Raw genomic sequence first — 15022 nt, forward strand, 5'->3', positions numbered from 1 at the left:
TTAAGGCTGAAAAGCCCAGATGCGGTTAAGTTGTTGCCATTGTATTTGACAGAAGAGAAAAAAATCCTAAATTTATACCATAAATACAGAAATCTGGGTTTCCATCTCCCCCAGTTGTAGAACTGGCGGTTGAATACAGCTGTTTGCCATCGGATGTGAAAGGGAGAGACACTCAGGCCGTATGTCAGCAGCCAGTCTTCATAAGATGCCTTCAAAGAGTTGGATGACTGCAAAACAATGGAAAATTAGTTTAACAAAAAACTTCTAGGAAGATTTTGCATTATGTGGCCAAGCAGTAAACGTGATCTGTTCATATAAAAACAGATGTATAACTTCAGGTAAATGTCCTGCACATTATTTATATTTTGACATATAGGTAGGTGTCACATGTAATATGAAAAAGTTCTGCCACTGTTTTGATGTAAATTGCAACAGTTCTAGGATTATGAGAGAGATCAGGTATCCAGTGTTATTTAACAAACAAGTTCTTACATCATCTTTCCTAGTGTTAAATGAGTTTCAGTAGTTTTTAACTGTCTGGTTAGAAAGCTAAAGACTGAAATATTTATGGTATTTTTTCAATTATATTCCAGTAAACATTTTTAAAGCTACAATAAAGAAAAATGCTACTTTTGGCTTCAGCTGAAAAAAATGTTTCTAATATTGGTGAGATACAGATCAGTACTGTGGATACTCTTTCATAAGGGTAAAAATGAGGTCTACATTTCAAACATAGAGACTATGCCTAAAGAGACTGAAATACTCGATCATATTAACAAAAAGCCAGAAGGAATTTAAAATTATCAACCTGTATTGCAACAGCAATTTCACTACAATAATTTCCCAGCATTTCAAGATACTGCCAGAATACCTTCCTAGTAGTTCCAAATATTTCTCTTCATGAGAAATGTGACCTGTAAACTATGCGATTAATACCTACCTGCAGTATTATCTGATATTATAGACCAACAGACATAGTTTTGCAATTGCTACTTTGTATTATATGGTGCTTGTCTTCTCAATAGGCTTCGCTCGGCCTGCTTCATGGAAGCTAGTATGAGAAACCCAACCGAAGGAACACTTTCCTTGGAAGTGAAAGAGTAACTCACAAGCTCAGGAAAAGCACACCAGAGCTTTGAGACTGCTGACTTCAGGCAGTTCTAAGGCAGGAGTGCCTCTGACATAACCCAGACAAGTCTTCAGAGCTGGAGCATTGTTCCTGGGTTTCCCCTATGAGCAGCAGCACCTACCGAAGATATCGGGAATGCGCTGTTCACAACAGGCTCCACTCTCCCTGCAAAAGTAGCTTCACAAGTTTCTGGCTGTCGTCTGTGGTTCTTTAAACAAATTTAGAACTTGCAAAGTTCCTTGCATTCCTCCTGTCCTGCCGCAGTGGTGGTGGGGATGAGGATCTCATCTTGCACAACTATATTCATCGCTTTTCTCATTTTGTTGAATTAATTAAAATTTGAACACTACAAATTTATTTCAAGTAACAATTTTCCTCAGACACGAGACCCATTTACTCAGGTCATCGTTCATTTATCACCTATTACACCATTTATCCTTTCTGCCTATATATTTCTGTATGTTATATGTCATTTCCTCCTTCTTCGCCCTACTGACTTCAGTGACATTTTTGCTATCAGCTGAGGTCACCGACAGAAATTTTCATCATAATGTGTTCCCTAATCAACACTAGTCATGCCCTAAGACACCACTGAGTTTAGTGTCCAAAAGCAGATCAGTATTTGTTAACTTTAACAGAAGAGATCACAAAGATGATTACATCTTTTAAAATAAGCTAAAGAAACAAAGAAAAAGACATCACATAATCTACCAGATCATTAAGAACAAAAATACATACGACATTAAGTACCTCTGACGTCAGAGACTGTCTTTTGGGAATTAAGTAAACACATCCTATTCATTCACAAAGTTCCAAAAAACCCCCAACCATCCACATATTATTATAATAAAGCTAATTGGATATATTGATTTGGCACTTTAAAAATGTGTTCCTTCACATGCAAAATCTACTTTTTCTCCTAGAAAAGCCACAAATTCATCCCTTTAAATTCATTCAAACCACATCACAGCCCCACTGTACTACCAAGACATAAATAAATATGAAGTTTTCCATGAGAAATATGGGATTACTGACCATACATTTGTCAAATGTGGAAAAAAAATAAAAGGTACCAAAATTCATTTTCCTTTTGCATTTTCCTTACAAGCTGAGTAAATGGTATTAATACTCATTAAATAACTGCATTTGCAAAATATATTAAAAAGCTCTATGCAAACTTTTGCTGCTTCTGTCCTGAGCCCAGTAGGATCACCACATGACCAGGTGCACTCTCACACCCTACGATGGGATACCTACGATGTTGGTATCCTATGTTTCATTTCAAGCTTCCTTCGCACAGGCCTTGGCTTGACTTCTTAAAGTTGTATTCTAAGTGATCTTTGCTATATTAATTTTACTATAAAAGCAATACTGTTTTTATTTATGCAAGCTTCAAAATAATGAACGTCTGCTAAATACTCCAGGAGCTCCATAAATATCTGCCAGCAAGCAGGAGTCCTTAACATTCTTCTTTGCTGACAAAATCTGTTCAAGAGCTCTGAACCATTTCAGCTTCCTGACCTTAAAAGCTGATGGCTAACCTTGACTGAACGGACCTAATGCCTCCTTTATTCCTGCAGAATAGCAGAAGGAGGGACAACCTTATACCCTTTGCTCATTCTTGATCCTTCAGGCAGAATGAAATGGCATGATTTAGGACACTGGGGAGCAGGAATTTAGGGGTCTGTCTGAGTGATTCCCTTCTGTAGGATCCAAGCTTCAATGGAAACTATGTGCCACTGGTTCAATGAAGAGCAAAAAGAGGGACTTAAAATTCCAAGTCCCAGCTTGATTCGGCATATTTTTAGTTTGCTAACACAAATGTATCTTGTAAGGTAAGTCTAGCAATATTACAATATGTGATTTTATTTGTGCAAAAATGCATTTATACACACAGCTATGCCTTCTAGATTGTAGACTGTCTAGAGTCTGTCTAAGAGTCAGACTGCCTAACAAAATGTTTGAAATATGAACAAAACCAGTAAGGGAACAAACTCAGCAAGAGACATTGTACATTGAATAAGTTTACAGAACAAACATCAACTGGAAATTACAGCACACATCCTTCTCTTTCCAAAAATATCAACAGGATCACGCATGGAAAAGTACTCCTGTATTATTTTTCACTCTTGCTCTGTATGTCCTTTCAGTGCAATTAAATTCCAAGTGATTTGAGGTCTAGGCAGAGAATGCCTTTTACTATGGTTGCTAGCAACCTCCAGTTCTGAAAGTGGTAGGAGATTTACAGTACCAGTGATAAAACAAGCAACCCTGAGTTTCCTAATTATATAAATCTGGTTATCTAATCCAAATTCTATTCTGGCTGTGGTGCTCATAGTGAAACTCATCATTGAGACGTACACAGCAGTAAGTTCACTAAAACCCAACAGCTCCCACGTACTTCCTGATGATTAATAACCTTTTTCAACTTTTATTAAAAAAAATATATCAAAGTTCAAATTTAACTCCTGGACTCTCTTACTTGCTATAGCATTCCAGGCGTTCCGCCTTCTTTTTCAACATAAATCAGGCACTACATTGGCTCCAAACACTGTGGGATTTCTTTTTTTTTTTTCTCCTTTGCTGCTGCTAAGCTCTAGCAGAGGTTGTAACAAGGAGCGGCTGTTCTTACTTCCAGAAGTGAATGATTTTAAGGTCTAATGCTGAAAGAGATATTCAGAATCTCAGAGATACAAATGGGTCACAGCATCATGGCACAACAGGTCCACTACCTGAATTCATCTCCTGCTTCACACTCTTTTCATCATACACAGTTACTGTCAAAAGAAAATCAGTCTTCTGGCTGACCTTTCTGGTGGTTTTTGGTGTGTCTCGCTGTACTCAGGAGCACATTTTTCTGGTATTCGGCCAATCTTCTAATTTGTTTCAAAACAATGCCATGTTTTTTCCCAAATACCTAATATAGACTTGATGTAATAACATTTGAAAAATATTCAGATAAATTACTGTAATTTTTATTGTCATTATACTTGGCAATTAATAGATCTCATCATTTCCTGAGCTACATTTGCTCTCCAATGATCAGCAGCAGGGGGAGCCACTTATTTTTCCAAGTTTTCTCATCACCTAGAATTTGTTCTATTTCTTCCTATATTTTAGAGGAGTGACAGAATGAACACCTTTTACTTGGAAATCAGTAGGCCCTGTCTGCACTTGGCAGAAACAGATGAAGCTCCTGGACTGTAACATTAACGTCAAAAGGCAAGAGAACTACAGATCAAACCTTTCATTTTTCCTGACATTTAACTAGCATATGTCCTGTTTTGCATACAGAGAAGGCAATTTCAATCACCCCTCAGAAATGATACTTCTCGAGCTTTAAAAAAAACAAAACACTTAATGAAACTTGTGCAACGGACAAATGCATTCCCAGGTAGAATGATGTCTAATTGCTGTATTTTCCTTTCAAACCTTCCCCTCTCTCCATCAGGAGAAAAATGAGTCTTATAATACTCTCTGAAGACTGAAGTTTATTTCTTTAAAAAGTAGTGGTATTGAGCTCTCAACTTATTTTTTTCCAGTAAAAGGACATCCAAAAAAAAAAAAAAGTGCATTAGTTATGCTTTTATATGCAGTAATTTTAGAAAAATCATCAGTCTAAAACACACATTCTATAACCAAACCTATAAATTAAGGAGATTTTTTGTTTGGGTTGTTTTTTTAAAGGATGATAACACTGTAAACTCCAGAAAGCACATTAAAGTGCCGCAGCAGAATAAAAGCTGGCTCCCCTAACGTTTCTCAACAGCTTTGGTCCTTTGACACCGACCCGCTATCTCAGCAGCCGGCTGGGCGGCGTTTTCAACCCCAGCGATGGGCGGAAGCAAAACACCCCCTTTCCCGGCTGCCGCTCAGGCTTCTGTCGGGGCTGAAGGGTCTCGCCTTCCGGACGGGGAGTCTTGCCCTCGGGGAAAGGAGCGACGGGGTGGGCAGGGGCGGCCCGCGGCCTACTCCTCCTCCGCTCCCAGCGTGACTGGCCCCGGCACCTGCGAAACCCCGGGGCGAAGGGCCGCAGCCTGGCGCCGGCCGTTAACGTCTGAACCGTGGAGAGGCCGGGCGCCGCCAGCTGGGGCCTGCAGGCCCGGGCAAGGGAGCGGCACCTCCCTCTGCCTGCGAGGCGGGGAGAAGGGGGTTCGCGGCTAGTGTTTTAGAGGGTGGGCGAGGCGAGCGGGGGACCGTTCGCTGGTGGCGGCTCCAGACCCCGCCTGCGGCGGGACGGGGCTACTGGCGCCCTCCTCCCGGCGGGGTGCGAGGGGGTGAAGCGGGGCCCAGGGCTCCCCGTTGGGCTCTGCCACCGCATCCCTCACCTTGAGCAGCGTATCCGCCAGGTAGATGGCGCACCAGCCCCCCAGCACGCACACCACCACCGCGATGGGGATCATCGCTGGGGCCAAGGCGGCGGCGGCGGCGGCCGCAGTTCATGCGGAGGAGCCCCCGGAACTAAACCTGCCCCGGAACCTTTCTCCATCAGCGATACTGCCCGGTCGGACGCTTCCGGACACCGCGTCGAGCGAGGGCACGTGTCGGAGTGACGTCAGGGGGCAGGAGGGGTGGGGCTGGCTAGCGGGCCGCGCGTGCTCAGTGAGCCGTGAGGCGCGGCGGGGGGGGGAGTGGGCCTGTGCGGGGTGGGAGGGCGAGGCCGGGCAGCCGGGCCTGGCCTGGGTCGGTTCCTTCTCCTTCTGCTAAATTTGCGTCAGCTATGTATGTGTCCGTACGTCGTGAAGAGGGGTAACGACGTCCATGCGCGTTTTTTTTATGTCATTTGTTGAATGACAGAGGCACTCGCAGGCGGCACACACCCCCACGCACCTCCCGTCGCAGAGGTCACCGGCTGCTCCCCCTCAGCCCTCGGAGGAGGGCTGGAGCCTTCTGGGGAGGCTGCACTGAAAATGGCCCAGGAAAGCACGCCGGAGAATCAAATTCATTGGCGGTGGTGGGATTGAAGGGGATTGTGGGAGCGCTTCAGTGATGAGGGAGTGACAGGATTCCCTTTAACTACTAATGCTCTTCCAGAAATTTCACACTGGCTTCATGATGACGAAATTGTTTTGTGAGGTTCCTGCTAAGAGGGGCTTTCGGGCAAGCGCTTTCCAGGCCACTGTTTCCTTCCCAGTCCACTACCATAGTAATTCTCTGAGTTTATGCCTTTCTCGATTTCTCCCACTTCTCTTGGGTGTGTTTTTCACTTGTTATTAGAAGTGGGATGTGCCGTGAGGTCACTAATCTTAAGAGGTGATTTCTCAGGGCCTTTTCTAGTTTAAAAACTTCCGCTCAGAGCTTGAACACTGAAAGCTGCTTGTACTTGTTTACTACAAGATTTGACACAGTTTAAGGAAAAGTATTTATTTGCCTACACAAACTATGCAAACTGAACTGCCCTTCCCTTCCTTTCCCCCTGTGAAAAAGATACATTATCATGTCCTCAGTTTTCTCGTTATTTCTAAAGATTTTTCAGGAATCAAGACAGCAGCAGTGGGAGAGCCCTCTGCATTTGAATCAAGTCAGCAGCAATAGGAGAGCCCTCTGCAGTTTGTGGCTTCCAGTCCACCTTTTCCTTCATGCCCTAGGTAAACTTTCTTTGGCCTTGGCTTGTGAGAAATACTGAGAGGGACATCTCTCTCCTGAAAATACTTATACCACCCATCCTTCAGTGCTGATGCATTAGTCTGTGGGTTCACGGACTATTCTGTGGAAGAGCTGGGACTGCTGTTAGGAGAAGAGTTCATAAAACCAACCTGTCTTTTCCAGAAAGCTCTGTAGAAATTGTGTTTTTAAAAAAGATATACCAGTGTCCATCCTTTGAAACAAACAAAAATGCATCAAGCCCTCCCTTTACTAGAATGTAAGTGGTTTTAATGCTGTTTTTCGGCCACATTTTCAGATTTTTCAGCACTTTCTTTGTTCCATATATGCTGCTTTGTCCTGTCCTTCCCAGAATAGATGCTGCAAGCTTTCCTTGTGCTACCAGCAGAAAGAACTGAAGTTCTCAGGTCTGAACTCTCTGAACTCAGGTCTGAAGTTCTTGGCTCTTTTCAGCTCCTTTTCACTGGTAACATGGCATTGCTGAGGGGAAGTGGGAATAAGAGGCTGTACCCCAGGAGATGGTTAGATCAGCAAGTTTCTTTGTCTTTCATCTCAAGTCAGGGATGGTTTTCCCCCAAGTTTAAATTTTCCATCATCCTTAAATCCATACATTTTGGCGGGAGCTGTTCGTGTTAACCAAAGCCTTATGAGAACTTCGGAGAGAATTTCATTCCAACGTAGAAGCAAAAGAATTACAGAAAATGGATCCAGCCCTGCATGCAATCAAATTTGAGTTTGTGCACTGACATGGACAACTTTGAGATGTCCCCAACATGTAAAAGAAATCATCAACAGAGTCCCAGAATAATCAGATCTGACTACGGTTTTTCTGCAGTTTGCAACTAGCATGTTGAATTGCAAATCATTAAGAAATGATGCAAATACGGTTAATGCTACAACTTATTGATGGAAAACTCAAGTTGTTCCATAGACCAACGTGTATTTAATAAAAACATACAAAATTTATTCTAATGGTGGTCTTTGGAAGCAATGGAGGGGAATTGTATTCAAATAGTTAAGAACATGAGTACTTTTACTAGTAGCATAGCCTCACTGAGATCAAGCATAGTAAAATGGGTGTGTTTAAATGATCCAATTGATAAACAGCTTTTGTAACATTATGGTATTTTTCTTCTATGTTCACTTAGTATAGTCTATAAAATACAGGCCTGAATTTTATTGAGTTGGCATAGAAATTGGCAGTGCAAACAAAAAGCGATGTAACTAAAATACACAGTCTGTATTTTATTGCTGCAAAGTTTAAAACAAGCAAACAAGCAAAAATGAGAATTTTCTAGAATGCAGAAGATAGATATTATAAGTCAACTGCCAGTCCCACTGTCTTTACTAGCCTAACTTGAGCAGGTAATTTGCCCCTGGCAGAAAGGCAAAGTTAATCCTTGTTCTCTTGGAATGAAACTGTTGCAGATTGAACTGTTTTCAGGGGAAGTGTTTCATTTTGCGTTTTGAAAATTATTATTAAAGTGTTCCACTTTCAAATGGGTTAGAAGGCAATACGGATGTTGATATACTTTTTACCACTGGTTATTTTTCCTAGCATCCACATATTAAGCTGAAGTAGCGACTAAAGCAAAATGCCATGCAGTAATCAGGTTTGTGCATGGTATCCATACGTTGTTACAAAGCAGTGTAACTAACAGAGTTTTAGCAGCCACAGGTCAGGTGTGCGTAGTGGCAGGGCATGGGTGGACCTCAAAAGGGCAAGTATCAAAGAACGTTTAGAAAAGGATGTAAATCAGTCATCATGCAAGAATATCTAAGTCCATGCAAAAACTTCAAACAGAAAAAGAATAATCTCATAAGCATAATAATACTGATTAAATGTAATTTTGGCAAGTAAATGCCAAACAGAATGCGTTAATAATACATTAATTAAGATGTTATCAAATTCAGTTCGCGGCTTAATATCACAGGCATCTTTTTCTAGACATAGCAAGTATATTTATCTTAAAATTAATTATCAACATGTCTAATAATTAATCTCTTCAACTTTGGTCTATTATTGAAGTAGATATGTGATTATTCAGACATTACCAGAGAGGGGACATTGCAAAGTAAAAGTAAAACCAGTCTTAACAATTTCAAAAGCCCTGATGTTAAAGGGGTTTGCAGGGCTTCAGGGAAATTGTACCTGTTCACAGTTCATTGCAAGCTCAGACCTAAAACCAGCTAAGGTGTGGATTTTAGCATGGAGGGATTGTAAATTTTGCCAGGTTGAAGACAATACAATCAGAAAATTACTTGGTTGGATAAGTGTTTGAGCCTTGAGGAGAGCTAGCAGGTTTTTAGATATGTTCTGTTCATTGGTTGGGCATTGAGATGAGCTAAACAGAAGAAAGGAAGGCTGGAATAAAACATGATTCTGCAAACATTTATGTTGCAGCGTAACTTGAAAATGAAGGGGTGCTTTCATGTAGTACATGATTGTTTGCAGGAGTGCCCAAGTCTAGCTGAGAATTTCAAGTATAGACAATCATCATAAAATCATTTAGGTTGGAAAAGACCTTTAAGGTCTTCATTTACCTTACTGATATTATGTAAAAATTTCAGTATATGGGAGAAATTCAGGTAATGGGAATTATGGAGATATGTAATATGTGTGGTCTTTTAAACTGAAAGCCAAACAAGAAAAGAAAAAAAACCTTTGATCCTTACTGTGCCTAGAAAAGAAAAAATCAGAATATTATACAATTTTCTTGATAGGTTTTTATGTTCCAATTACAGTACAAAACAGTCTTGATTTATTTAAATAGAAATGAGGTCAAAGTATTTTGTTAAGGTTCAGGGTTTGTTTGCGGTATTTAACCTGGTTACCAAAAATACATACTGGAAAACTGGGATTCCGACTCTTAAAACAAATGAGATTTGTTCTTATGTCCCTGTTCACATAAACAATGTAAGCAAAGGAAAAGCACAGGTGTTCTTCAACACATGCCTTTACTGGGTTAATCTGCTGTTAAGAGTAGTTGTATATACTTTTTCACCATTTGTTAATTTCTAGTGCTGATCTATAGCAAAACAAATCACAAGTTTTTCTTAATTGCTACCAATTTTCAGCGTTTACCTATACGTGCAATTCTGTGAGGCACATCATGAATTGCATCTAAAAGAAGGTCCTCCAAAGCTGTTGTACTCCAAGGAGAAATGGGTGTCAGACTGTAAAGAAAAACAAAGGATAAGGAGACACTTGAGAGATGTGGCTTGAATATCATTCTAGAATCTAGTCCTGTAAGAATATTTGTTTGGGTCTTCAGCTACTCATTTCAGCTGAGAGTTTTGCGTGCTCACCTATTGGGCTTTGCATCCTCTGCAACTGTTTAAAAGTTGTAAGTGAGAAAAAGCATGGAATATCTACCGTAGAGTAGTTATTCAGCATTAGGTCCTATGTTGGAATCCCTTTACAACTTTAAAATTCTGTCCTTGAAAAAGGGTTTACCTAAGCTGCAGAAAAAAAGGGCTCAGTAAGTGAAGGAGGAGAGCACACAAGGGAAGCTAATGCCAAACAGCTATTGCGCCTTATTTTTCTTTTCTTTAAATTACCTGTGAAATCCCTAGGTACACAATCCCCTACTCTACTCCAGAATGCAAAATAAATATAGAATACTTTCAGTGTAACAGGTATTGTTTCGTGCTTACTATAACCTGAAGTAAATGCACATGATAGCATTAGACCTATCTAGTTTGAACCCCAAAACCTGTAGGGCACACTTGAACCCTAGGAAAAGAAGGGCACTTTCCTTAACTTAAAGTGAGAAAACCCTTCAGCAAAGACAAATTAGTTTGTGGTTCACTTTTTAGCAGACTGTTAAAGCCTGTAGCCCTTCTATTCACCTATGCACGTGTGGTATTTAGCTGTTCTGAATAATAGGAATGTCTTGCACAGGACGAACTGATGAGTATAACCATCCACATGGACTGTTGAAGTAGCTCCTGAATTGCTTCATCATACAGCATAGCACTCAGTTAAACCAGCACTGATTTTATTTTCTGTCTCAAGGACCAGGCCGTAACGAGCTGCTTCATGGTCACGTGGCCCTCCACACAGTTGATAAACTGTAATCTTGACCCGTGTCCCAGTACTACAAACCCCCTCTGCCCCTTGTCAGTCAGAGGACCTGTGAACTACCCGTGACAAAACAGTGGTTTTGCCTTCCAGAGATGAGTTTATGTTAGGAACCTGAGCTAAGAACATCAACTTTATTCCCAATAAAAATAAATAATCAGTTTGAAAGTTGACTGCAATAAAGCTGTTAACATCTTCATGGGTACTCAAGTCAGAGTAGCACCTCACCAATAGTTGGTGGGCACAGGAAACACAGATCAGCCTGCAGTTCTCAAAAGTCGTTTCCAGGACAGATGATTTTCAAGCACCACTTTAGCTCCAGATCTTGAGAACTGAACTGTACTTCAAAGGGCTACCCCTTGTGTTGCACAGCCTGATGTGATTGAATGAAGCAGCTTATTATTTATATGGGTTTTTTGAGGTTTGTTATTATCCTTGGATAGAAGATAATGCCAGTCCACAACCCTACTTCATATGGGTGTAAAGTAAGATGTGAAGATTTTAAAAATTACTTTGTACAATTTCCTAAGAAGAAACTATATATACTATTTTTAACACTTGAGATTTGATACTGTATCGGGAAACAACATGTAGAAATTAGCAGCTGGAGGGCTTTACCGGTCTTCTTGTGCCAATACTGATTTCTTTTGGCAATTTGTCTCTGAACAGGTACAATATTCGTATGGCAGGGGACCACCCATGATTGAAAAATGTTCCTGTAGCAGATCTGATTCAATAAAAGTAAGGTTTGATATAGATCATGTTTGACTACTAGATAGATAGGTATGACTAGTAGATTTATTCATATCTTCACCATGGAATGCATTCATTCTTAATTGTCTTATTTTTCAGAGCATTGGAGGTATATGAAGCTGAGGATTTTTTCCTTATGACTCATGGGAACTAAGATAAGTGTCCTGATATTGATTCAAACTCTAAAAATCTTCACACCCATGGTTTATCAATCTTCATCTTTTATTTTCTGTTCAGCAGATACAAACCAAAGATAGCAACTGATCAATCATGTATGATTCAGCAGGTTGGTGCAGTTGTCCTTGAATTTGGTAATTTTTTTATCTAAAGGCATTAATTTCTTTATAATGACCTTGATATTCTGCTTCCTCCAGCCCATTGCCTGATCTCCTTTATTCTGGGTCCATCTTTCTACAAGGAAGATTTTTCATGTCTCAACCATGTCTTTATTCCTGTTAATATGCCATTTAGATGAGGAATCATCAGAAATTAGTCTTTGTTCTCTTTGTTAGACTGCAGATGATTACTCAAGTCTACTACATTTGCTCTTGCAGCGGGATCGTAGCTGTGTGTGAGCTGATTACCTGCACAGCTGCAATTTTGTTTCACACTTTATTACAAGAGATAAATACATAGCTTAGTGTGGTTCTGAGTCCCCAAGTCTTCTGGTTTATCAGTACCTAGTTCTTCTGACGTCTTAGGTCAGATGGGTACAGAGGCAAAATTCATAGAATCATAGAATCATAGAATGGTTAGAGTTGGAAGGGACCTTAAAGATCATCGAATTCCAATGCCCTGCCATGGGCAGGGATACTTCCACTAGAGCAGGTTGCTCAAAGCCCCATCCAGCCTGGCCTTAAACATTTCCAGGGATGGGGCATCCACAACTTCCCTGGGCAACCTGTTCCAGTGCTTCACCACCCTCACAGTAAAGAATTTCTTCCTAATATCTAATCTAAATCTCCCCTTTTCCAATTTAAAACCATTACCCCTTGTCCTGTCACTACATTTCCTGACAAAGAGTCCCTCTCCGGCTCTCCTGTAGGCTCCCTTCAGATATTGGAAGGCTGCTATGAGGTCTCCCTGGAGCCTTCTCTTCTCCAGGCTGAACAACCCCAACTCTCTCAGCCTCTCAGTAATTCCTTACTGTTCATCAGGTGAGGTCTTAATCTGACCATTGAAGACAAGAGCTAGCAGTGTTCCACAGATGGAATCAACTGATGGGGATGGCCCTCATCAAAAGAAGTCTGTTATGGGATTGAAAAAGAGAATAGATGCCTGGTTGAGTTATCCTGATTTGTGAAAATGATGAGACTTTCTGTTCAGAATTTCACCAATGATTCAGTCAGTTCCTATTTTGTCAAACTTTCTTTCCCCAGAACAAATTCTAATGGTGCAATGTCATGTTTTTTGTTTCTTTTCCAAATGATGCTGAATCATTGTAGCAGACAGGATGTTTACAAAGTTAGCATGTCATTTAAAATTCATATTCCCTTCAAAATCTGCCAGTACTCTTGCTCTTTCTTATGGTATCAACTTTGCCAGGTACAGTGGCTAAAATTTCCCAGAAGTGGAAGCAAATTTGTTACTTGTACGTCATCATCACTTTTCAGTTACTCAAAACATTTTGGTAAGTAAAAACTTCACAGAATAAAAAGCAACAGAGAATATGGCTCTTGGGTAACTCAGTGGTCAAAGCTATGACGTTCTAGCACTTGTGTGCATTATATTCCTAATGCAGATTTTAGAACTTAATACAAATTCTTAGATGATGCTAACTATGCTATTAAAAGATGCTGGAACTCTGAAATTTAGAACAAGGTCACTGGCAGCCTCTAATGAGACCATCTTCTTAATACAAGGCTAATTATTTTTCGATGGAACGGTCTGTGATAATAATCACCATGCTTTTATATGGAAAAGAAAGAGAGCATGCAGGAGTTGAATTAATATTTAGCAGCTCAGAAATGTCGCAGAAACAGAATCAGCTAATTTAGATATGTTTGTTGATTTCCTGTCCACTAGATAATAGCAAACATTTTTGCATGCTATTTTATGTCATTCATGTTATTCTTGTTGGCATAACTGTACAAGTAGAAACTCAAGAGAAAGCGCTTGATTTTTTCTTGATATTAAGAAATATATAGACATGGGAAACTGGGAGAAACAATTGAACAGTAGATGATACTTCCTCAAATAACATTTCTTTCGACAAAGCAGCTGAGGTCTGATATTCTTTCTGCAATCTAGGATTCAAAATTATTTTCAGTTTAAAGCAAGAGTAAGAACGGGCTCTGATGCCTGGTAATTGCTAGCTCCACTGTATTTTAAATTTTTGTAGTTCTGTCTAACCTCATATGACAGGGTACCATTGCTAAAAGTCTCTGTCTTTCATCAAGCCTATGAGCCAAATCGTTGTTACATGGAGTAGATATATCTTTACTAAGGGAAAAGAGTCCAAAAGTACAAATAAAATCTGTGTGAGTTAGAAAATGGATGGTGTTATTTTTTTTCCAGGATCCTCTTCATCAGTCCTCTGATAAATCTGCCTGATAATAGGTTTCTTATTTTTAAATCTTAATCATAACTTTGATGTGTTGAATGAAGAGAATAGTTTATATTGCACTGCAACTTTACTTTTTATATTCTTCACCAAACAATTCAAATGAAGGTAGTGATAGGAGTTAATTAACCAAATACTTAATATCCCAGGCTCACTATTCTTACCTGGTAATAAACTGTAATTTATAGAGCTAAAATTAAGATAGGGAAGCAGAGTTTTGCATTGCCAAAGATCTGTAATATGTTGCTAGTACTTGGTGATTTGAAGTAAAACTCCAGGAATATATTTTTTAACATTTTACTTTAAAGAAGTCTTATTTCAAGTGAGCTGAGGTTGTGACTGCTCCTTTGCTGACTTGCATTTTCAGTTGTTGTTTGCATTACACTAAAACATTTTTGACTATAATAGAAAAAATATTTTTCTTTTGGCAGCTTCAGAGAGGTTATATCTGTGCTCATGAGATTTCTCAAAAAGCAAAACATTGAAGAAAGCATATTAAATAGTGACAGCTTAAAGAAACAATTCTGACATTATACAGTGAAATATCTTAGTCAAGAAGTAAGATACATACATGTTTCTGTTAACCATCAACTTCATTTTCAAAACTAGTAAGCTGTTCCAGGAAGCTTCTAGGAATGCAACAAAAGTATATTTTGAACTATATAGAGATTTTCATACTTCAAATAAATACATTGTTGCTATGTCTTTTGGATCTCTGTACATGAGAAATAATAATTTTATGCAGTATTTGTCAATGTACCTGGCCCTAACTTGCCAGGCATTGAATCCACCATCTGAAATGCACACGTGCCTCATTATTTACTTACTAAATCATCTGCTGCACGTATTGAGCAGATGAATCTGCAAGTCATGGGACTGTGCATCCCAG

General features: G+C 39.8%; 1 protein-coding gene across 1 annotated transcript in view; it reads right to left on the reverse strand.

The window, feature by feature from the left end:
- Nucleotides 1–5541, reverse strand: part of MBTPS2 (membrane bound transcription factor peptidase, site 2) — a 30450-nt gene extending 24909 nt beyond the window's left edge. The window contains exons 1-2 of the mRNA XM_074154403.1: nucleotides 5458–5541; nucleotides 79–227 (exon numbers count right to left, since the gene is read on the reverse strand). Of these exons, the coding sequence (XP_074010504.1) occupies nucleotides 79–227; nucleotides 5458–5532 (224 nt within the window). The 5' untranslated portion in view covers nucleotides 5533–5541. The remainder of the gene's footprint in view (nucleotides 1–78; nucleotides 228–5457) is intronic.
- Between the last annotated feature and the right edge of the window lie 9481 nt (nucleotides 5542–15022).

Source organism: Numenius arquata, chromosome 1, assembly GCF_964106895.1.
Source record: "Numenius arquata chromosome 1, bNumArq3.hap1.1, whole genome shotgun sequence".
Classification (NCBI taxonomy): domain Eukaryota; kingdom Metazoa; phylum Chordata; class Aves; order Charadriiformes; family Scolopacidae; genus Numenius; species Numenius arquata.